This window comes from Pelodiscus sinensis, chromosome 21 (genome assembly GCF_052426305.1).
Source record: "Pelodiscus sinensis isolate ZL-2025 chromosome 21, ASM5242630v1, whole genome shotgun sequence".
NCBI lineage: Eukaryota > Metazoa > Chordata > Testudines > Trionychidae > Pelodiscus > Pelodiscus sinensis.
In genome coordinates this window covers 2,499,357-2,524,276 of record NC_143072.1, presented here as the reverse complement: position 1 = coordinate 2,524,276, position 24,920 = coordinate 2,499,357, and the positions used below count along the sequence as shown (strand labels likewise).

The following is a 24,920-nucleotide window of genomic DNA, read 5'->3' as shown; positions in this document are numbered from 1 at the left end:
AAACACCGGGGCGGGGGCAGAGCAGGACAAGGTCTGGGGTAGGAGCACTTAGCGGGGCACCCCGGCCACATCTCCTTGCCAGGAGTGCCCCGACCTTGAGTATCCGCATCCAGTCCAATATCTGCAGAAACAAATGGTGGCTACCCGCATCCACAGGGCTCTGAGTGTAGCCCGTTGCGGCTCTCGTGTCAAGCCTCTTCCTTCCTCTATGCACCTTTCCCAGGTTCTTCTAAATCTTACCTCCTCATCTCCTCCCCGCTGCGGGCTCCTCAGCATTCTCTGCCCCACCTCGAAGAACCTCCTGCCGGAGCCCTGCCTTATATACTGCCGCCTGTCACATGACTGCCCCTTAGCCCGGCCCCCAATCTGCAGCGGGACTTGCTCTCTGTTCGGTCACGTGGTCTGGAGAAGACAAGTCCCTTAAAGGGGCCGGGCTGTGGAACAGGGCTGGCTTAGCGCAAGCCCCAGCGACCCTTAATTAGAAGACAGAGTGCCCCGTTATGTAGGCAATGCAGCTAGCTGAGAGAGCACGATCTCCTGGGAACATGAATACCTAGCATTGTTCCTAAGTGAGCAGGTTCACAAAAGCTGCTCTTGGGCACTGCAAATGTCTTCTTGATTAAGTGGATCTTAGCAGAGGGGAAGTGATGTTTTCCCCCCTCCGTGGGGAGGAGGGGCTGTTCCAACACAGTAAAGTTGCTGAATAGACTCCATGCTGCTCCTCCCACTTCACTGAGTGGCCAGAGCAGGGGGCTGTGAGAGACACATCCTGCGTGCTTTCACCGGACGGGCAACAGGCTCTGAGGCCCATCAGATCATGTTACGGGTGCTCTGACTGGCCCATTGCCAGGATCCCTTCTCCCATCCCTCCCTGGGTGCTTCTGGGCTCTGGGGGGTATTGTCATGCCAGGGTTTTATTAGTCTCCACTCTCAGCTCTTCCCCAGCACAGGGGTCATGGAAAGCCTGGATCCCTGGAGTAGTAGGTCTGGGTCAGAGAGCTCCCTGCCCTTTTCTGAGGCTGCCGAGGCTCTTCCCATTGAAAACCAGGCACTCCCGTCATTGGGAATGGGAGCCTGCCATGGGAGCCGAGCTTGTTGCCTTTCCTGGGGAGTTTTGCTTGAGGGTAAAGACTTCAGAATGTGGCCAACGTGTTCAGCAGTAAATCGTTCTGGGGATCATTTCAATCCCTCTGTTCTATCCGTAAAAGAAGAGGTGCCACATAGGAAGCCAGCTGCGAAACCAAAGCCTTGCGACAGGCATCCGATTCTAGGCTCTGCACCCGCCAGTGGGCCTGTGGGTGTGCCTGAGCATTATGGCTTCTCCACAGTAAAGTCAACACAGCAGATCGTGAAAGGAAGCTCTTTCAACAGGCACAAGAAATGTCTTGTAGTCCTCATAGCAAATAGTCCCCCTTCTCTACCGGACTCCACCGAGGATACTTTGAAATCCATTTAGTTACCTACAAAGTGCAAGAACTAGGCCAAATATCTCATTGGGTTCTGAATGTGGTCATTTGGGTGCTACCCCATGGGATTTCTTTGCATCTGGTTTTCTTCCCTTTATTGTAATTACACTTGAACGACTTTAATCTGGCAATCCTGGGAAACAGGGTTTGCCAGATTACAGATTTTGCCAGGCCAGGGAGGGAGAGAAGAGGATGAGGGTAGGGCGCTGTACCAGATACTCTGCCTCCCTCACCATCCCAGGCACTGCCCCCATCACCACTATGCATCACTGTGCTGCAATTCCCCCAGCTGAAGGGAGTAGAGGGAGCAGCAGCATGGAGTCACTTCTGCCTCCACCCGGCAGGGTCTGTACCACGGTTGTTCTTGAACGAAGGACACCCAGGCTACACCGACACTGCTTCCGTCTTTCGCAAAAGCCTATGCAAATGAAGCACAGATTAGCATATTGCCGTGCTTCATTTGCATAATTAATTAGGACCTGGTTTTGCGCAAGTGGTTTTTGCGCAAAAAGGAGCCGTCTATACCATGCCTTTTTGTGCAAAAGCCCCCTCTTGCGCAAGAGCCGTTCTTCCTGAAAAAATGAGGAAGAATGGCTCTTGCGCAAAAGCCTTTTGTGTGAAAACAGCTCCTAATTAATTATGCAAATGAAGCACAGCAATATTCTACTCCATGCTTCATTTGCATAAACTTTTGTGGAAGAAGGGTGCAGTATAGATGTAGCCCCAAGGTATGGAGGTGCTAGTATACTTTAGATGTTGGCTAACTAAAAGACAAGCACTTGTTAACACGTCTTTTTCAGCCCCCCGTTGCTCTTAGAAGCGGAAAACTTTACCTTATTTATTAAGAACAGCATCACCTTCCCCAAGTTTAAAGTCTCCAGGTGAGTAAACTCTTTTTTAGAGCTCAAATGTCACATCTGTATGACTTGTATTTGTGATCGCCTGTGAGTGTGATCCCTGACACTATGCAAAGGGATGTAGAATTGGAGCTCTTGGCTCATTTGGTACAGAAAAACACCATCTTTTGTCCCTGAGTCTAGAATATGGTTGAATGAAGCGTTCGATAACAGATTGGCTGGCAGGAATCAGAACCGGTCCTTAAACAAGTCGCTAACCAATACTGGAACAAAAGTCCAAACAATAAGATTGCATGTGTGAGTAAAGATACACGTTTGTTCACAAGAGCAGAGTTTAACTTTATAACACATGGTTCAGTGTAGCTGGGCGTGAGTCTCAGCCTTTGCAGACAGATTCGTGCTGGCACACTAACAGTAGCAGCGTGGCTGTTGCTGTGCTGGCAGAGACTCAGGCTAGCCACCTGACCTCTGACACTGGAGACTGCGTGGCCAGCCTGAGCCCCTGCAGCAACGTTCAGTCTTCTTTTTTTACCACCCGAGCTCATGCTAATATGAGTCTATCTACTGGGAACTCGCAACCATCTTAAGAGTAACCTTCCTATTGGATTGGGACTCAGAAGACCTGGTTCTATTGCCAGATGTGCCACTGAGCTTGCTTAAGTCACTTTCCCCGCGATATGCCTCCGTTTACTGATCTGTACAATGGGGATAATGATAGTGACCTCCTTTGGAAAGCACTTTGAGATGTATTGATGAAACTGCTTAGATAGGAACCAGGTATTGTTACAAGGAACACGTCAGCTATGTAAAACCTGCTGGCTTGGTGCTAGCATTTGGCTATGTTTGCCTGCAAACAGTGTCGAATTTCAATCGTAAAATTAGAGAAGCAGAGATTGCAATGACATTTACTAGAGATCTCCATTGTCGTGGTGAACATACCTCTCCTCTGCCTGTCTTTTGATTCTTCTCAAGGCAGAAATGTAAAATACAGTTACTACAATGGGAGCAGCTAAAGCACCAGGACAACCCCTAGATTGTATAGAAATTGTCAAAGGCCCTTCTCATCATAAGGATTTCTGCTTCTATTACAGTAATTGATTTAGGAAATAATTCCCTCCGTGCCACTCAGTAAGTGCTCTCTCTGACCAAAGTAAGAGGATTTGTTGCTGAACTGATTATAAATGTGATCCAGAACAAATGAACAAAAGTCATGACTGATTCCCTTTTATAGATGTGCATGGTCCCTGTACTGTTTATGAGGTTAAATACACAGTAACCTGATATTAATCCATGCTGCTTTCTGAAGCAGCATGTATTCAGTAGAATCTATCCAGTCTCCATTACTTTAGTGCAGCAGTTCCCAAACTTTTTGGTATCACGCCCCCTTTTTGATTTTTGAGAAACCTTCATGCCTCCCCACCTCTTCTTTACCGTCATCCACCCTCCCCCCTTAACAAAAAAGGCAATTAATAATTTTTTACACTGATAATTTTTTTTTTCATTATGAAAATGTCTCAGCCTTGTGCCCCCCTTGGAATTTCTTCATGCTTCCCTCCACAGTTTGGGAACTGATGCTTTAGTGCCATGGCTTGCCAGTTCACCCAAAACTATGCTCCCAGCAGAGGAGAAAGAGGATAAGATATTCTATAGTGGTAATAAGGTGAACTGCACAGAACCCAGCTAAACAAATCCTTCTCTGTCATCCTGTCATATTTTGCCTTCACTATTTTAATTTCTGCATGACAAAACCTTGTTACCAATTCAAAATGGGACCAGTTTCACTAATTCAAATCCAGAGAAACTCCAACTGACAAGTTACCCTGGTTTACAATAGTGTAAGTGAGCATTTTGCCCTTTCGGCCAGGAACTCTGTTAGGAGGTGTTCGTACAGCACCTAGCACAATGGTACCTGTCCTGACCATGGACTATTGGAACAATCGCTATCTAAACAAACAATTGAAACAGTCTGGATCAAAGTGAATAAATTCTACTATGTCCCTAGTGGGTTCTAGCTATAATGTTCTCTTCCACTGCTTCGAAAACAAATTTCCGAGTCATGCCTCAGACCTTATTTTTGTCTCTAACGTGTCTCCAGATGATCCAGTATTTCACAAAATGTAAGTTCTTTGTTCTTGTGTTGCTGATTTAACAATGTTCACCTCAGCCTAGCTTTTCGAAAGAGCTCAGTACCCCTTAGGCCCCAGAGACAAGTTTAAAGGTTTTCAAAAGAACTTGGCCTGTTGGGTGCAGAACTCTTCTGAGACTTCTGATTTTGAGGAACAGCTAGCCAAAAATTCAAAAAAAATAGCAAAATGTTTTTTAAGTACATTAGAAGCAGGAAGCCTGCTAAAAAACAGTGGGGCCCCTGGACAATCGAGATACAAAAGGAGCAATCAAGGACGATAAAGCCATTGCGGAGAGACTAAATGATTTCTTTGCTTCAGTCTTCATGGCTGAGGATGTTAGGGAGATTCCCAAACCTGCACCGTCCTTCATGGGTGATGAATCTGAGGAACTATCCCAAACTGAAGGGATCAAAAAGATCTCACCAAACTGAGTGACTGGGCAACAAAATGGCAAATGGAAATTTAATGTGGATAAGTGTAAAATAATACATATTGGAAAAAATAACCCCAAATATACATACAATATGATGGGGGCTAATTTAGCTACAACTATACGTACAGTATGATGGGGGCTAATTTAGCTACAACTAATCAGGAAAGAAATCTTGGAGTTATCATGGATAGTTCTCTGAAAATATCCATGCAGTGTGCAGCGGCAGTCAAAAAAGAAAATAAGATGCTAGGAATTATTAAAGAGAGAGAGAAAATAAGATGAAAAATGTATTACTACCCCTATATAAAACTATAGTATGCTGACATCTTGAATATTGTGTACAGATGTGGTCTCCTCGCCTCAAAAAAGATATTTTGGCATTAGAAAAGGTTCAAAAAAGAGCAACTAAAATGATTAGGGGTTTAAAATGAGTCCCATATGAGGAGAGGCTAAAGAGACTGGGACTTTTCAGTTTAGAAAAGAGGAGGCTGAGGGGAGGTATGATAGAGGTATATAAAATCATGAGTGGTGTGGAGAGGGTGAATAAAGAAAAGTTATTTACTTTTTCCCATAATAAAAGAACTAGAGGACACCAAATGAAATTAATGGGTAGCAGGTTTAAAAAGTATCAAAGAAAGTTCTTCTTCACACAGCGCACAGTCAACCTGTGGAACTCCTTGCCTATAACGGAGTTTTAAAAAGAGCTAGATAAATTCATGGAGGTTAGGTACTTAAAATGATATTAGCCAAGGGGTAAGGAATGGTGCCCCTGGCCTCTGTTTGTCAAAGGCTGGAGAAGGATGGCAGGAGACAAATTACTTGATCATTGTCTTCAGTCCACCCCCTCTGGGGCACCTAGTACTGGCCACTGTCGGCAGACAGGATACTGGGCTAGATGGACCTTTGGTCTGACCCAGTATGGCCGTTCTTATGACACTGGATATCAGCTACTGGGTGAGGAGTAATGAGCTCATTTGAAAATCTAGCCTTCTCTACCTTAACTAGCCATCAGCTATCACATTTCATTCAGCTAATCTCTAGATTATTTTTTTATTCACAGACGCAACCTGGTGGAGAGCATTACCTCGAGCGATCTGAAAAAATGCACCTATCACAAAATACATGATCCCCTTTGCCCTGTGTTTGAGCTGGGATACATCGTGAAGGAGTCGGGACAAGATTTTCGTGTTTTGGCCCTTAAGGTACACAGATTTCAACTGATGTTTCCTTTGGTCATGAGAATGCCCAAATGTACCTCGGAGGCAGGTCTCCTTCAGCTGCAAGCACAGGCTACAGGGAAATATAGTCTAATCTGCAAAAGAAGAGTCCGGGAAAGGCAGAGCATGTTGTGTGCCTGTTAACAATGATTGTGTGCCTTTGCCACGTTGCTGATCATGAGTTGCTACGAAGTTGTTTGTTTTAGAACAAAGAAGGGGTGGTTGCGGGGGGGGGGGGGGGGTTGGTCTCCACCCTTCTCATGCTGTTTGGCCTTTGGATTGAGGAGCTCACCACAGCTTTACTTAAAAGTTTTTTGCTTCCTTATTGCTTTTTGTTAGCATTACTCTTCCCCCCCCCCCACCTGCAGCCACAAGTGCACACACATGGTTCACACCCAAGCCACCTGTCTCCATGTTAGCATCTTACACTTGGGCGGAAGAAGAGGTGAAATGTGTTACTATGGAGCTGTGTTGATGCTGCCACATTAATTAGATGGAAAATGGCCTCATGAATCCCAGCACTATCCAGTCTGTGCCCCTTCCTCTCTCTTTCCCAACCACAAAAATCGGGTACGTTCTCTCCATCACAGCCTCAGCCTCTGATACCTTCATGAGTAGGGCCCAACCAAGCTCATGGCCATGAAAAATGCCTCTCTATCGACCCCTATAAGGACTGGTGTTTTCTTTGCTTTTACCCTGTACTATACAGATTTTACAGGGGAGACCAGTGTTTCTTAAATTGGGGGTCCTGATCCAAAGGGGAGTTGCAGGGACCGAGGCGTCGCAGTATTGCCACCCGTACTTCTGCACTGGCTTCAGAGCTGGGTGGCCGTTGGCTGGGCGCCCAGCTGTGAAAGCAACACTCCACCAGCAGCAGCACAGAAGTAGGGGTGGTGCTGCTGGTGGGCGCTGCAGTCAAAGCCGGTCACCAGCTGCCCAGCTCTGAAGGCAGTGCCACCACTAGCGGCAGCACAGAAGTAATGGTGGCAGTATCACAACCTTCCCACCCCACAATAACTTTATAACTCCTCCTCCTCCCCTCATTTATTTTGGGGGCAGGGCACCTACAACTACACTCCTGTGACAATTCAAATTGAAATAGTTGAAATCACGACATTTATCATTTTAAAAATCCTATGATAGTGAAAGGGACCAAAATGAGCTGAGCATTTACTAGGGTTCGGCTCATGAGTGACAGCTGCAAACCTACAGCACTTGGGTACTAGTTGTTGATCCACTGGACTGACTAAAAAACAGCTAGAAAAACAGTGAATTTGTGCAGGAATGGGGTCCATACATGAAGACACTGTGCCTCCCGGATTCATTCTTTTGTTGTTGTAGAGGTTGAACCTCTCTGATCTGGGACTCTCTGGTCCGGCAACATCCATGGTCCGGCAGTACCACGATGTTGTACCACTGTCCGGCAGTGGCTGTTGACTGGAAGTCCAGCAAGGGGCTGGCAGCCTGGTCAACCTGGCAGTCGCCATTGACCCGGAGTGGAGCCAAGCCAGCCCTGTAGCCTCTGAGCTGAGATCACAGCCCAGCTGGCAGCTGTTGGGAGTCAGGAGCAGGGCGACAGCCAGGTGGGAGAGCCAGGTCCTCCCCTTGTCTGGGACCTGTCAGGTCCCAAGAGTGCCCAACCAGGGAGGTCCAAATTGTGTTTCCAGTGATAGCCAATTGTAACTGAAAAGATTAATCTCTCAACCAGTTTGATTGGCCAGACCTCTCTATGGGTATGGGCATGAGCTGCCAAATTTGAATCCACACCCAGCCTGCAAATTGTAGGGGTTTTCCGATGTCGGCTTTTAGCTTGGGCTGCTCTCTAATAATCACCAAGTGAAAATCCCTTCTTCTCTCACAAATGCCATCAGTCCACGCACCGGCTTGGGCTTTGCAGCCCCAGGCCTTACCAACAGGGGTCATAACTGCTCAGGGCAGTGCTTCTAGAAAAAGGTTACTGAACAAACAGCACTGCACTGATAAATAATCACCCCAGCTCGCAAGCTCTTGTAATCGAATGTCAGGACTTCTCAGTGAAACTCCTGATTTTCTCTTTCCGAATGGAGCAGCGTGGTAGTGGGACAGAGGGCTCTCCTGGTAAGCGAGGGTGAGGCTAGCATATCGACTGTTGTACAAAGAACCAGATGATTGATTGATTGCAAGGTGGAATCCTAGGTCACTGAGGCTATGGCTATGCTGCCCCATAGCTTGAAATAAGATACGCAATCTGAGCCATGCAAATTGCATATCTTATTTCAATTTTATTTCAAAATTCCTTATTTGGTAATTTGGCGCTGTCTACAGTGCCAAATTTTTAAATAACCTACTACTCCGAAACATCTCTTACTCCTCGTGAAATGAGGTTTACAGGGACATCGGAATAGCGATCCAGAAATAACAGGCTTGCTTGTGAAGATGTGGAAAAGCTATTTCGGGATACTCCGGTATCCTGAAATAGCATTGCAGTGCGGACGTAGCCTGAGAGTCCTGGGGGAAGAAAGAGAAATAAATTGGCAGGACTTGTCTGTGTATCATGGATGAATCTCTGGTTCCTCAGTAGCATCTTTGGAGCCAGCTGTGGAGCATGAGTTGATGGGGATGCAAAGAGCATCCCTTTGCAAATGAAAGAGCTAACAAAACCAGGATGTAGCCAGGTGTGCTGACCACAAATTTTGGCATGATAATGATGTGGGTATTTCCTGTCCTTTTGTTGTCTCTCCAACAGGGTGGAGTTGTCGGTATCACCATAGACTGGAATTGTGACCTTGATTGGCCTGTGACATACTGTAAACCTCTTTATGAGTTTCACGGACTTTATAATGATGACAATAATGTTTCACCAGGCTTCAACTTCAGGTAAGATAGCCCTATTATCTTCTGTTCAAGCTTCACATGTAGTGTCATTCCTCCTGCAAGATCTCAAAGCACATTTACAGATGCAATGAAAGCCCAGATTGTTCTCCTGGCAGCTACCAAAATAAATGTCACCCTTGTGTGAGCAAAGTGCAGCCCTTCGCTTTAGAACAGGAGGTAAAAAGTAATTTGCAATGCCCCCATTTCTCTTTAATCAGCTGCCCAGCCCCTCTTCCTCCTCTCACACACCCAGGCACTCACTCCCGACTCCTAGCTCTGAGCTAGGGATGTAAAATTTTGTGTAGAACAGCTCCAAGGCTGTTGCTACGCTTCAAAGGTGAAAGCGCTGGGGAGCACAGAGCTAGCGGGGGAGTTCTCAGCTGACCCTAGGCTCCATGCAGTGCTGCCGCTATGAAACGCTGTGTGCAGCCCGGGCCAGCTGGGAAATCCCAGCTGGCCCCAGGCTGCATGGCATTTCAAAGCGGCAGTACTACGTGAAGCCCGGGGTCTGGCCGCAGGCTCCACATGGCACTGCTGCTTTGAAGCACCCTCTTCACTCCCCCCCTTGCTGCCTCTTTCTGATAGAGGCATCAAGGAGGGGGGAAGCAACTAGTCGACTAGTGTGTCCACTATCCGATAAGCATTTGCTTATTGGATAGTCGTTCCCATCCCTACACTCAGCCCCTGCAGAATCTTCCCAGAGTCACCCAGGTAGTAAGATGAAGGTCTAAAACAAGCCAATGCCGCACAGGCCTGGTCTGAGGCCTGAGGCCTAGCTAACAATGGACAAAACCTGGCAAACATAAAGCAAAGCTAAGCTGTGAGCAAGAGGCAGGCCCCAGCTCACAGAACTTGGCACAAACAGGGCTGAGAGTGCAAAACACTAATTGGTAACAGGCCCAGGTACAGAACAATAATTGGTACGGGTCATAAGTGGAAAGCACATGGTATCACTAGCTCATTTAAAAAAGACCTTGGTGCCCACTCCTCACAGATAGAGACCCAAGTTCAGGAAAGGGTCTAAAATGACAGCATGATGGATAGAGATGATCTAATCAAACCACAAGATACAGGGTGATGGGTGGTATCGGACTATCGTCAGAGGCTGGTAACCTGACAATGTCAGTACTGAGGTGTGATTTGTTTGTATCTCTATATAAGGTGGTGTCTTGGGGGGACAGTCTTTGTATGACCAAGGGGGCAGTGGAAATTTCCCACTGACTGAGTCATTCCATTGTGGCAAGTACATGTGCGTAGTGGTTCAGTAAAGTCTACTGACAACTATGACTGTACTTCGCTTTACAATAAACCTGGCCTGACATCTTTGATCCTGGTTTGTGGTCTGTGGGGGCCCTCTCGGGGTCTGCTATGGTCATTGGGCCCACATCATTGAGCACACACGCAAGCAGCCTTCTGGTTACCATCATCGACGGAGCCAGGACACCATGGCAGTAAATCCGCCAAACTACAACCCATAGGCCCCAAATTATACTAATTATGTTTTAATCACCACACTGTGTCTCGATGTGTCTGCTTTGTTGAAATGGGTTAGCGGATACCGTTGTTGTCACTCCAGCAATGGAGAGCTCCAGCTAACATGGCACTTAATGATAGCACCAAGCTTTCCCATAGGACTTTCCATTCTCAGCGCTCATGAGACAGGAGGTTACTATCATAACTGCACCTCTGTTGTGACAGGCGAGGCAGCTGGACCAAATTTGAGTGACATAGTGCATGGGGTCAGTAATTTGGCCTGGCTGCCTTTTGGCAGCCAGGCCAAACCCGAATGGCATTGACGCCCTCTGGTTCTAAAGTCCAGAGAAGGGAGCAGGGCCAACTCCATGGGACAAGAGCCACTCCTGCAGGGTGAGCGCAGGGCCGCAGGTTTGTTCTCCAGCCTTCCCTCCCGTCAGAGTTGGTGATGCCATGCTGGCAGGTGCTGCTGAGAGTGGGCAGTGCTCCCTACTGGGGTGAGGAGGAGCAGAGATATGCTAGTCTATGATTTAGGGCTCCCCACCTCACAGACTTGGATGCTGGAAGGGCTGCAAAAAACAAAAACGAAACACCACCATAAAGTTGGTAGGTTGACTTTTCAATAGGTTCCACCTGTAGTAAGATCACAAGTATATTCACACCACTTATTGTCAAAAACAAGTGATTTGTGAGTTAGGCCAAACTTTCCTAAAACTTTCCTAAAACTCCATTAATCTGAAGAAGTGGGTTGTGCCCACAAAAGCTCATGAGACCAACTACATGGTTCATTAGTCTCTAAGGTGCTGCAAGAGAATGTGGTGTTCTTTACGTTTTTCTTAAAGCCAGCCAGATAGCCTCTAAACTGCTACTACAGTGATCCCACCCTATATCCATTCACCCATTAGTGATATTGGATTCTTAGTCAAATGCCTCATCATGAATTGCCTAGCTATAGATATTGAAATACCCACCCGTTTTTTGCATGTATTTGTTATTCATTTAGTTATATTTACATAATAGTAACAAATGAGAGCTCTGTACATCATACCACTTACTTATTCTTCTTGAAATAACATAATACACCCAGTAGCATTAAACAGCAAATGGTCAAACAGGAACAAATGAACTCATCTCAGGCAGCTATGACATTTTCAGTTGAACTCAGTTCATTGATTGACTTAGATTTGGTAGCAATCCGCTTCAGGGAAAAAATAATAGCTACTAATAAGCTATTATCTAGCACTTTGCCTCAGCTCTTATCCTCAAAGCACTTTATAAAGGATGTTACTGTTAGTAGGTCCATTTTCCAGATGAGGAAAACTGAGGCACAAAGCAAGGACATGACTTGCCCTAGGTCACCCAGCAGGCCAAGAGTTTCTCAAGTCCCTGTCTCTTCCTCTGTTCACTTGGTCCCAAAAGTTCTAGTTTCTCAAAGTGGTATATATTAGTTTGGTTTATTTTTTGTTTTCTAAAGACCATGACAGGCTATTTAACATATTATCTATCTGACTGGAAAGGTATGCCAAATACTACAGAGATAATGGAACAGACTACAGGACTTTGTACAAGGTGTTTGGAATCCGGTTTGACATTCTGGTGAATGGAAAGGTAACATCCAGTGTGAATTCATTTTAATTCAGACTTCTCATCAGCAGGGGCGGATATAGGGCAGGGTGAACGGGGCGGCCGCCCCGGGCCCCGTGCGTGCGCTGTGGCGCCACTGCGCATGCGCATGGTGTCACGGCACATGCGCCGTGGCAAAGGGGGGGCCCCGCGGAGTTATGCTGCCCGGGGCCCCGCAAAACAGTCATCTGCCCCTGCTCATCAGCCTAACTTTTAAACTCATTGCCAGTTTATATGTTGTTAGATAATCTCCACCCCTATCTGAACCTCATGCCTTAGCCTCAGAAAGAAGGATGAATAAGAGTCAGGATGGTGTGTGGGCCATTTCCATGTATTACTGCAGTTTGTTTACTGAAATAAGAGGTTGAAGTGTCTCAGCAAACTTGGTATGGGTGCTGGATGCGATTTCTGCTGGACGTGCCCCTCGTCATTAGCAGCTGGTTTCTTTGGGTCATGAGTAGGTGAGGAGCATTGTGGGAGAAGCAGAAGAAAAGTGTTCATTGGACCTGCCCATGTGCTACTTCTGATCTTTGTCTGAATAGAGAGCTCCAGTTGTATGGACAGACATCCCCATGTATTCCATTCAGAAAATAAAATAAAGTAATAGCTTGATATTGAAAACGCTCAGTCACCCCTCCTCCTTCCCTAGTAGGGTATCCACAGCGCCTGCCCTATCTTTGAGAAGGAGTGAACTCTTCTAGTGGTAGCAGCAGCAAGGTTCCCTAGCAGGGTCATCCCTAGCCCTGCTTTTGACACTGTTTCCTTCCCCCTGCCAGATTCTCCTGCTTTATTATGAGAGCCTGCCTATTTTCTCCTATTTTTTTCAGGCAGGTAAATTTGACATCATCCCTACGATGACCACAATAGGCTCCGGAATTGGTATATTTGGCGTGGTGAGTATTGATATGTCCAGACTGCCTGGGAACGTGCCCATTATTCTGTTTGCGTGTGGCACTGAACTGAAAGTGACCCTCAAGTATAGCAAAAGACTAGCTCCATGAAAGCATCCACCTGGCCTTTTTAGCATGGAAAATGCAAAACGAAAAGAGAAGATGTTTCCTTGCAATAGAGTTAATCTATCTCCAGATTGGAGATATGACCAAACAAAAGTAAAATGGGGAGTGATGCTAGATGGCTGGCATATTAGATTGGTTTGCTATCTTGCTGGACTCAGTCAAGCTAAAGAAAGTTAGACCTAGTCAATATTTTTGTGGGAGACCTCCAAAGAAAATGCTGGAGCAAATATCTGGCTGATAGGTAGAGATAGTCCTTCTGCTTTCGTATTCAACAAGTTACAGTGGGGGAGGTCTAGGTTGGATATTAGGAAAAACTATTTCACTAGGCGGGTGGTGAAGCACTGGAATGGGTTACCTAGGGAGGTGGTGGAATCTCCATCCCTAGCGGTTTTTAAGTCTCAGCTTGACAAAGCCTTGGCTGGGTTGATTTAGTTGGGATTGGTCCTGCTTTGGGCAGGGGGCTGGACTTGAGGACCTCCTGAGGTCTCTTCCAGCTCTATGATTCTATGAACCAATACCCCAGCATGGTTTGCAGAGGTGAGCTCCTGTCTTTGAGGTGAGATGCCCCATGGCTTGTGGCCATGAAAGACAGCATGGCACTTTTTGCAACAGTAAGGGTGTTAAACTGGAATGTGGGTAACACACATGGCTACGTCTACACTGGTGCGATCTTGCTTAAAAACTCTTTAGCGCAAGAGTTCTTGCATTAAAGTAGTAGTGCAAGAGAGCGTCTACACTGGCATTTGCTTTTGCGCAAGAGCAAATTTGCCAGTGTAGATGCTCTCTTGTGCAAAAAAGCTGTGATGGCCATTTTAACCATAGGGCTTTCTTGCGCAAGAAATTCATATTGCCTGTCTACACTGGCCTCTTGCGCAAGAATAGTTGCGCAAAAGGGCTTATTCCTAAGTGGGAGCGTCAGAGTTCTGGTGCAAGAAACCCTGATTTCATACATTAGAATGTCAGTTTACTTGTGCAAGAACACGCGGCCAGTGTAGACAGGCAGCAAGTTTTTGCGCAAGAGCAGCTGTTTTTGCGAAAGATCGTGCCAGTGTAGACACAGCCACAGAGTTTAAGTTAATTACATTCTGCCTGCTTTCGTGCCCACACTTGAATTTTGCATGTATCACTTCTATCCTAAACTAAGGTATAGCATGTCTGTGCACTATTAAACCGTTGTCATGTTCCACATCCAAAGTGGATGAAGTGACTGCAGTTTACAAGGTGCTTTGGGACACTGTGGGATGAAGGGTGTGTTATAAAATCAAGAGATTGGTGCAGATTCTTGGTTTAGATGATTTAATACTTTAGGTGCTGCTCTAACCAAGGTTTGGTCTCTGTGTGGCACTTTGTCTGATTTAAGGCATCGGTGGTGTGTGACCTGGTCCTGCTGCACTTTCTCCCAAAACGGGATTATTACAAACAGAGGAAATTCAAATGCGCAGAAATGAAGCCTTCCGGGCCTGTAAGTAACAATCCATTCCTCCTTGAGCTGAGGCTGCAGAGAGCAGGAGGCGTTTGTATATATGTATGCATGTTTGGAGGTATGTCTACACTAGCCCCCTAGTTCGAACTAGGGAGGCTAATGTAGGCATTTGAAGTTGCAAATGAAGCCCGGGATTTAAATATCCCAGGCTTTATTTGCATCTTCCCGTCCGGTCACCATTTTTAAATGCCATGAGTCCAGACTAACTGCCCGCGGCTACACGCGGCAGGGACCCGGTAATTTGAATTAAAGCTCCTAATTCAAACTACCATTAAACCTGCTTGCAGGAGGAATAACGGTAGTTCAAATTAGGAACTTTAATTTGAACTACCGGGTCCCTGCCACGTGTAGCTGTGGGCAGTTACTCCGGACTCATGGCATTTAAATATGGAGACCAGATGGGAAGATGCAAATAAAGCCTGGGATATTTACATCCCAGGCTTCATTTACAACTTTGAATGCCTACATTAGCCTCCCTAGTTCGAACTAAGGGGCTAGTGTAGACATACCCTGGGAGAATAGCTAGACACTTCCTTGTCTGGCTCTAGTGAGTATCAAATCCACGCAACTGAACAGAGACTAGAACCCATGACCTTCAGCTCTGAAGTTACAAGGCCCTTCTATGAGAAGACTGTCTAGTCATGCTTTGCTTAGTCAGTCAGTGGTCTACTCACTAAAGAGTGACACAGTCACATGCCTGTAGGGTAAGGTTTCCAAAAGCAGTCTGTGCCTGAGGTGATTTTGCTAGCACTGGGGTCTATGGCAAGACTCCCATTGGCTTCAGTGGGAGCAGAGGTAGGCCAGCACTGATTGCTTGTCAAAACCCCACCATATCACCTTAGAATAACATCAGAGCATTGCAACACTGCAAATCCAGGTTGTTTTCACAGCAGCCTAATGGATCTGGACTGTGAATTTCCATTCAAATGAGCAGCTATTCCTCAAATTAATTGTAATGGGCATTGAGCACCTGGATAGCTTTGGTGGGTTTGAAAATCTCAGTCCTTATGTCTAATGATTCACTCTCAGCCCTGGTCTACACTAGAGAGTTATTTCAAAATAACCCCCCTTATTTCAAAATAATAAGCAGAGTGTCCACGTTACCAAGCCTGTTACTCCTGCTTTCCTCGGGGAATAATGCTGATTTTGAAATTGTTAGTTAGAAATAGTGTTAGTGTGGACACTCCACTGCTGCTATTTCGAAATAACTACTCCCTAGTGCTTCCTAGGGCTCTAAGTCGAGGTAGCACCTCCATGGTAATGGAGCCTGCCTCGGACTAATTTCCAGGCTTTCTTGTAGTGTGGACACGCTATTTCGATTTCATTATTTCAGGAGTCATTAAATCGATTTTAGTTATTTTTAAATAGTTTCCTAGCGTAGACATGCCCTCACAGTCCTGAGGTTGAGTTGGAGTTAAATCCTTTGCTCTATCTACAGTGCATCCTACAGGACAGGAGGTGACTTGCAAGGGGAGGATATTTTAAAGGAATAGCCATTGAGATCTGGGTTATTCATGAGTCACAGGGCATACACTCACTGATCTTTCTAGGCTACTTTTTAGCACAAACTTGTTCTGATTTCCAAAGAGTCAGGAATCCTTGATATACAGCTGCACTAAGCATGGCATGAAATATATTGAGACCCAATGGATCGTGGTTACTGTTGCACAACACAGAATAGTATTTTTTCATTGATGCCATTGTGGGGTCCTCCCAGAAGTAATAATTGTTTCATCTGGTTTGGACTGGATGATATCACAGGAAAAAGAAGATGCTGCCCCTTCCTCCACGTACAATCTGCAGAACAACATGACGGACTCTCAGTGAAATGTAAGTGGCCTCTCCCCATCTAAGTTAGTCACTGCTGAAAGTTGATGAACTAGCACCATTTGACCCAGTGGTGAATTTGACCCTCCCTGTTTCAAGGGAGGCTTGAGAAAGATGTTAAGAAAAGAGAGAGCTGGGGAGAGCAAGAAGAGAGAGACTGAATGAGGTTGTAGATGAGGTATAAGGTCGGGGGAGGGGGGAAGGGAGGCTGGTGAGCCATAAGCTGTAAAATCAAAACAGGAGTTAATGTTTCATTGTGTGGACTGGGTGAAAGCTGTCTGGTGGAGATAACAGCTGAGGTGAAACGGCATGGGTTTGAGTGTGTCTTTGGCAGTCAGCTGAAGTACAGCTTAGCTCTGAGCTGTGCCTGCTGGCGAGATGTAGGACAGAAAGAACCGTTCTGGAGAAGATGGTGAACCAGTTTCTATCTTGGCAGGGCCTGCACTGAAAGAAGAACCTGCATCCTCTTCATCTTCTGATATGTTTTCACTGCCCCTGGTTCATCAAGCTGTCAACAACCAAAGGCCAACTGAACTCACTATTTTGTACCTTAGACTGAGTCTTCCTAGGATGATACATCGGGTCTGTTTTTCAGCTGGCTCTGTGTCAGGATAGGAGCACGTACCTTCATGAGCCCACTCAAAAAGGGAGTGGAAGGCTGGTGCAGATGGTGCTGATTTACTCACTGCTATAGACACTGACTAGTTTTAACGAAACGATTCTGACATAGGGGATCCTCCCGGTCTTCACTCTAAGAAAAGAGATGCATGGAGCCCCATTCAGTTAAAGCACAGAGGGACTTTTTCATTGCTTTGTTTTTGTTTTTTAAAGGCCTTCTCAAATGCTCCCTTCTTTGGGCCACATCACATAGACAGAAGGAGAGAGGTTAGGCCAAAACGAATGTTGAGTCTAAAACAACCGTGGGGAGACCCAAACAGTACTGATTACATCGCACTCTCGACCCCGGTGGGGGGCTGGCGTGGCCTGAGAAGGCCGCGGTTTTCAAGCTTTTTTCCTCAGAACCCACTTGAAGAAAATTGTGGATGCCTGCGACCCAACATAATTTGGCTGGAGTGTGGGCTCCAGAGTGGGACTGAGGAAGAGAGTTTGGGGATGGAGGTGGAGACTCAGGATTTGGAGGGAGGGGTGTCAGGGCTGGGGCAGGAGGGGTTTACCTTGAGCGGTTCCCAGACAGTGGGGGTGCTAAGGTAGCATCCTGCCTCTCTTGGCCCTGTAGACCATGCTGCACCCCAGAAGCAGCCAGCGGCAAGTTCCTAGCTCATGGGAGTGCAGAGCTAGTGCTCAGGGCGGGGGCAGTACACAGAGCCCTGTGCGCTCTTCTCCCACCCCTAGAGCTGGGCCTGTTGCTGGAAGCTTTTGGAGCACAGCATGGTCTGCGGTGCCAGGACAGGCAGGTCGCTGCCTTATCCTCCCCACTGCTCACCTGATCTCCCTGCAGCAACGAGCTTCGGGACCTGACATTCCACTACTCAGTACTTGGGCGCGACCCGTCGTTTGAAACCCACTGCAATAAGGCACCCACCCATTGAGTCTAATGAGATCACAGCAGACAGGTCTAGTTGTGACTAGACCTTCTGTGGTTTATTAAATGCACAGAGGCTGTTTAGAGCTATGCCTTGGATTAGCCTAAGCTTTGCCTCCTTTGTTGGGACTTCGTTAGCCCTGGCTAAGCTATTGCCCGGTCGGAGGACCTCGTCCTGCTGAGGACTGCACTGTTCTTCTTGGTCAATTAGAGCACTTGGTAATTATCTGTGGTGGAAAAATGGTTATTTTGTAATAATGTATTTTATTAAAAAATAAACCTCTAGTTTTTCAATTATGTCACCTCTCTGGGCCAGTCCTTGTCCTTAGGGGAGTAGGGGGAGGTAGCATGCTGGCAGTGTTCTCAGAAAGGTGGTATACTCAAGTCTACAGCTCTTCTCCTCTAGCTTAAGAAAGAATGTGCCCAAAAGCAACCCCCTGTGCCACAGCCAAAGCTGCATGTAGGCCAGGGCTGGCCTTACCATGAGGCAAACTGGGGCGCCCGCCTCTAGGGGGCACCACTAGGACCGCCACCTCCCCTTGGGGGAGGAATAGTTCAGTGGTTTGAGCATTGGCCTGCTAAATGCAGGGTTATGAGTTCAATCCTTGAAGGGGGGGCAGGTCCATTTTGGAATCTGGGGCAAATTTGTCAGGAATGGTAGTTGGTCCTGCTGTGAGGGCAGGGGACTGGACTTGATGACCTCACAAGGTCCCTTTCAGCTCTATGAGATGGTATATCTCCTTATATTATATATATTGACCCAGAGAATTGAGACCTTTCAAAGTTTTGGCCCAAGCGAGGGGGCACGAGGGCGTCATTTGAGCTCTCCGCCTCAGGTGCCAAAATGTTGTGGGCCGGCCCTGATGAAGGCTGAGGATATGCCTACCCGTCCTTTCGACTCTGCACAATCTAGGCTGCAGCTCTCTACTCACTTTTTCTTCATGCTGTACATGCCTGGGGTCCCTCTTAAACTGTCTTCACCTGTTTAATTTTATTTATGCTTCCAGTGTGCTCTGCTGTCTCAGAGGGAAATCCTGCTTGAGTCAATGGTAAGTTTCCCTCTGATCCCATCTTTGCCCAGGGATGAGCTATTTTTGCTCCAATGACATAACAATTAATAATATTTGCAATTCTTTTCTCCAAGGAGCTTAGAACATTTCCCACAAATCACCTAGTTACACATTACAACATTTGTGTGAAGGTAGTAACAGATTTACAAAGATTACTTCATCTACCATGGAAAGGCAGCCACCTCTGGGATGGGACATGAGCTGTTTAACAGCACACAGCAACACTACACTACACAGGGAAGGGCAGAAGGGTAAGGAAAATCGTACAATATTTGTAACAGCAGGCAGAATTCAGTTAGAAGCTCACATAATTAGCATTGCAAACCATTCATTTACAAGGATCTATTCCTCCCTTGTGTAGCCAGAAAAGCAACCTCGACTTGCCCCCTATGCTATACAGATTGATCGATTTAACTAATCTTTTCTACTGCTTGTAATGACCTTGCTTTGCTCACTATAGCCCTTTAAGAGGGCAGATGACAAGAAATCTATATCCTCTATCAACTGAACTTGATTAAGGTTAAAAGGCATAGGAAGAGAGATCTGAGGTGAGCGGAGGCACTTGAAAGGGTGCGTCAACACAGCATTGTAACTCAAAATAAGATATGCAATTTGAGCTATGCACATTGCGTATCTTATTTCGATGCTATTTCAGAATAGCTTATTTCATCATTTGGCACTGCCTACACAGTGCCAAATTTCAAAATAAAACACTATTCCAAAACATCTCTTACTCCTCATGGACTGAAGTTTTCAGGGATGTCGGAATAGCGCGCCCGAAATAACAGGCTTGCTGTGTAGACGCAGGGTAGCTATTTCGGGATATTCTGGTATCCCAAAATAGCGTTGCAGTGTATACATACCCACAGGCTCTTGTGTTTTGCTGTGCAGGAATGACACTAGGCCAGCAGGACTGTACAGGGTAACAGGTTCTGACTACAGACACCTCCTCATTCCACAGTTTACAAAAATCCTGCCAGTGCTGCACTGTACTTAGTAATTTAATGCAGTATTAGATGTACCTGCTCCTAAGTGAACTATCGCTTCCTGCCTGGATACCGGGCATCATTGTCACACCATTGTGCTAATTCAGCCATGTTCTGAAATAAAAGCATTTCTGCAGCAGTCACCATGCACGTTTGTGCCAGAATCATACAAAGCTGATTAGCAGCCATATCCTGGAGCTGCTCAAGAAAAACACAAGTGCAACACGCTCTGCATGGTTGAATTTTCAAACAACAAATAACGCTGCCGCAATAACTCTAGTGTGGCAGCATTGTCCCATCTGCAGTGACAGGCTACAACCAGCAGATGGAACCAACAGACCATCTGATGTCTCCCTCAGTGGTCACTCGATAACGAGTAGGACTTCTTCCTGGCGCTCTCCTATTGGTGGATCCATTGATGGTGACCAGCCTGATTCTGGAGCCACAGGTCTTATCGCAGAAGGGGCAGGTGCTGGTGGCTATTGGAGGGACGTGGGACAGTTTTTGCCACTGTTTTCCCCTTCTCCGCCTCTGACCTTTGAATTAAAAGCCAACATAAGGAAAATGAAAACTCAGATCACAAGCACCAAAATAAATGTGTTTGCACAATCCTTTGTGGCAGTTTAAGTGAATCAGTCATTAAGGTAAAGCTGTGTTTAGAACTTGATATTTCCTGGCTTCTTGATACTTTAACTTTTGGCCTTCTCATAAGTGAGTTGGAGGCATTTGGGAAAATGCTACTTTATTAGTGTTATCAACTCTAAACATTCAAGACCAATGTTCCTGCTAATATGTTCCATCCATGGAATAATTTTATGCACGTCAAGGCATGTGCGAATGTGCACCACCAGTAGAAAAAACTCTGTGGGGTGCTCTACTAATCAGCTGGGCAGCATTTGAATCTCTCCAAAGTGGCTGTACAAGTGCTTAGCTTACAGGGAACACTTCTCTAGACTCAGGAGCCCTCAAAATCATGAGCTTGTCCTTAAAATTATGAATATTTAAAAATATATATTCATTGAGTTCTTTTCATTTGCTGTGTAGTTTATGGCTCCCATAAAACCAACTGAGTAAATTCTTTACCACTAAGGGCAGACACCCAGGGTCTCTTAAGCCTGAAGGATGCCTACAACTATAAAATATGTATTTCCCAGTCTACACAATCTCTCCTAGCTCTGATGCATTCAGGATGCATCCAGTCCTTAAGGGAAAACGCTCTTGGATTTCTCTATAACAAAGCCACTGGTCCTTTGTTACATCACACAAGTTTCAATAATCCTAACAAATACTCCAGAGGATACCTCGTACAGAACAGGCAGGAACACCTGCTACTCTTACCTGCTTCTCAGTGATGCTTCTCATCCCTTTGGTCTCAAAGAAATTCATTCTGTGCCAATACTAGGCTATATGGAGAAAGGTACCTTCAGTAGTGTAACACTAGACACACAATATTGTGCCACAAGTCATAATCCCAGCAACAACGTGGTTGTTATATAGCTCATTTCCTTGGTTATAAACTGCAAACTGGTATTTTCTATGGAAAACGGAAATTTCCTTTTGCCTTTTTTAACTGATCACTTTATTTTAGGATGAGTGGCAGGTAGGCAGGGCCAAATCTAATCTGGCTGTAACAGCAGTGAAGTCCCTGGACCAAAGCTTCATCTAGCATAAATCAGCATCACTTCATTGATGTGACTAGAGCTATTCCAATTTACACTAGATAAGGATCCAGTTCAATTTTTTTTTAAAGGTAACAACTTTGGCTTCTTCTTAAACAAACTGCACTTTTTCACGCTGGCAGAATGTATGTCATGTCACCCTTTTGTGGCTGCCCCACAAAAAAACAACCTATTCATGCTATCTAGTGAAGTTATTTCTTTAGCTCAGCAATTTTCAAACTTTTTAGACTTGTCAAATCATATAGCCTGCTGCATTCCTCCATCTGAGATAGGGTCATTACATACCTATGAAAACAGAAAATAAAAGATCTGGAAGGAATAACATGATGTATTGTTCACCATTATAGGATTTTTCTAGCATTACCCCTTCCATCCGGAGACTTCAGTACCCAGAGGGGAACACATACTCCAGTTTGAAAACCACTGCTTTAGTCAAGCGGTAGAGGTCTGTACTGCTCTGCAAAAGATAATAGATTCAGAGTTTGCTGATGTCCATGAAGCTAAGAGTTTAAAAGGGACCAGTGATTCTGGTGCCTGACCTGAGACATGTTTCGGAAGCAGTCCTCAAGCTCTTTTAAGGCATCTCACGTTGAACACCCAAAAATAGAGACAGTCAAAATTAGCAGTCACTTTGAAAATCTTGCACTGATTTTTTTTTAAAACCAAAGAAATAGGGAAAGAAACTCCCATTCCTGAGATCAAAAGATTCTGTTCTTCCCTTGAAGCATGTGAACAACACTTGGTTGGCATCAAAGACAATGAGCATCATACACACTACTTTGAGAGGTATCAAAAGTGGAGAGAAACTGGCCACTGTTTAGTCTTCCGTATGCTGAGATCTGTATCTTGTAACATTTCATGCTCCAAAGATGTGCTTGCATGACAGCACACTATCTCTCCAGATGAGCGCATTCTCTGGATCCTGTGGTGCCACGACACGGCAATGTCTACAAATCTGGTTGTGGATGAGAAAAGGTATTCTATGTTTCTCATTATTCTGTGTAGGAGATGTTTTGCCTGTTTATAGTTCCTGCAAGAGTTCTATTAAAGCGGGCTTCAGTGAGGGAGCTCAGCCTGACTGCACTAAATCAAAGGGTGCAGATATAACATTGCAGTATACACTGAGCCTTGTGATCTCAGTGTATCTTGTAGACTAAGCAGAGTAAAGTCGTGTCTAGACTTGAAGAGAGACAGCTAAGGAAAACTCAGGTGATGTAGGAGGCAGTGTTGAAGATTCAGCAAAGTAGCAGCTTTCTCTCTGAGTCAATGGCAGGCCAATCCTCCACATATTATTAAAGGGCACCATGAAGTCTTTTGGGTTCCTGGCAGAACCGAGGTCAATGAAAAGACCCATTTCATTTTCTGCCAAGGGCTGGAAGCTATCTTGAGACTGTCATGGACAAAACACCCTGGCTCTAAACACCCTTGAGTTTGGGGTAAAGTTTGCTGCTATATCCAGACTTTGCATCTCAGCCCCAACTATTCTGGGAATGCTGGTGTTTGGTCCAGTTACCTGGGGAGTTGCATTTATCCGGGGCAGAATGCAGTATAAAAGTGAACAGAACAGAAGAGTCTAGAATTGGATCATTTTCACGCCTTGCTCTGAAATGTTTGGACTGTTCAAAATCTACCACATTCCGCCCTCACCTAATGACTGGCAAAGTCATCCCTGTGCACAGCCAGTTTAAGACCCATGGGATGAAAGATTCTAAATAAACAGGATATAGGATTATGTTTTACAGGATGGTAAATTAAACTGGTAGATCAAAGGTAAGAGTTAAGGGATGCTAAGGATAAGCATTATATTATCCAAGTTTATACTTAAATTAGAAAGAGATTCCTATTCAAGACTTTAGGCATTCTGTATAATGGTGTGGAGGTCAGCCCAGTGTGCCCCCAATATCAAGTGTTAGCCCTACCTCAATTTCCCCTTATGCAAAGTATAAACAAGTCCAAGCAGGTCTTTTTAGTGTTAAATTAATGAAACCTCCACAGAAGGGAATTATCCTTCCCTCGACAGCTGTGACAAAGTAGGACTTTTTAAAAACACTTATGAAGCCTATAGGTGCCTCAGTTTCCCTCTGAACTTTGTATTGTAAACAACAAAAAAGTTTGTTTCCTGCTCAAACAGTGCAGGGAGTATGAGGTGGGATGCCACCTGGCTACGTGGAGAGAAGAGCTAGGTCATTCAAGAACTGGCTCAAACCTTCCCTGAATCAGAAAATCCAGCAAGTCACAAGGAATGCCCAGGGACTGAACCATTAACACTCAACAGCAGGAAACCCCCGCAGGCAGGATATGTGAACGGAGCAGGGGAACAGGGTGCCAGGTGAGTGGGAAAAGGCAGTATTTGGAGGAACTCAGGAGCGGGGAGCCAAAGTGAGGAGTCCCTCATAGCTTGGTTGGCTCATCATGGCACTGGTTGACCAGGATGGACTATGGCTTAACTCAGTGGTGCCCAAACTGTGGGGCACACCCCCTAGGAGGCATGGTGAAACATCAAGAGGGGACATGGTGGGGTCTGGGCCAGTCCCCACAAGTGGGCAGGGAAGGACTGCTACTCAGCCCTGCTCTGCCCCCAGTCCAGGCCATGGCACCCCGCCTGGCTGCAACTCCTATTCGAGTTGGGGGAGACCTGGACTCATTTTATTGTTGGGGGGAGGTGAGAGGAAAACTTTGGGGATCACTGACTTAAATTTGGCCTCTCTCTGCTAATCTACAGGCTGTAATTATCTGTGTGCCTAGCCTGGTGACTGACAAACAGTCGCCTTGCTTTGAAAAGGCTGCCGATGGTGCGGTAAATATTGATCAGCGTGGATTCTTGGGCCCCAGTTCATTAAAGGGGTCACTCACTAGCTCGGCACAGACGAGACTCCATGAGTCCCTGACCCTGAGCAACTCCCTATTAGCTCCTCAGGAGGTTGTTTGCCCAGTTTGTTCTCCTGGGCTGCGCTGGTCCCTTGCCAGGCACCACTTTCTCTCTCGGCCTGCTCCTCTCCTTGAATGTCTGCTCACCAGGGAAACACCACTGGGAGCAGCTTCCTACTCAGTTCTCAAGGGTCCGCTTTCCTCAGAAGCTTCCTCTGGTGTGGCTTCCTGACTGGCGCGGACCTACTAAAACTTTATGGTGCCAAGTGTTCTTAAACTAATTAATTGCTGCCTCGTCACCTAGACAATTAACTACTCATGATAGATCGGGTTGGCTCATGCGCCTTAGCAGAACTTACCACAAGTAGGTTGGGTGTCTAACCCCCTCCCCACTGAGTGT

General features: G+C 46.0%; 1 protein-coding gene across 3 annotated transcripts in view; it reads left to right on the top strand.

Moving 5' to 3' along the window:
* The window catches only part of P2RX1 (purinergic receptor P2X 1), a 46,734-nt gene extending 21,814 nt beyond the window's left edge, over positions 1–24,920 (top strand). Inside the window, exons 7-14 of one of the 3 annotated variants that reach the window (XM_089772095.1) lie at positions 2,267–2,347; positions 5,943–6,084; positions 8,825–8,955; positions 11,943–12,033; positions 12,876–12,941; positions 14,425–14,526; positions 16,309–16,377; positions 16,811–24,919. In XM_089772095.1, coding sequence (XP_089628221.1) covers positions 2,267–2,347; positions 5,943–6,084; positions 8,825–8,955; positions 11,943–12,033; positions 12,876–12,941; positions 14,425–14,526; positions 16,309–16,374 — 679 coding nt within the window. In that variant the 3' untranslated portion in view covers positions 16,375–16,377; positions 16,811–24,919. Of the gene's footprint in view, positions 1–2,266; positions 2,348–5,942; positions 6,085–8,824; positions 8,956–11,942; positions 12,034–12,875; positions 12,942–14,424; positions 14,527–16,308; positions 16,378–16,810 lie in introns of all 3 variants that reach the window. The other 2 variants (XM_089772097.1, XM_089772098.1) reach the window with 2 other exon arrangements.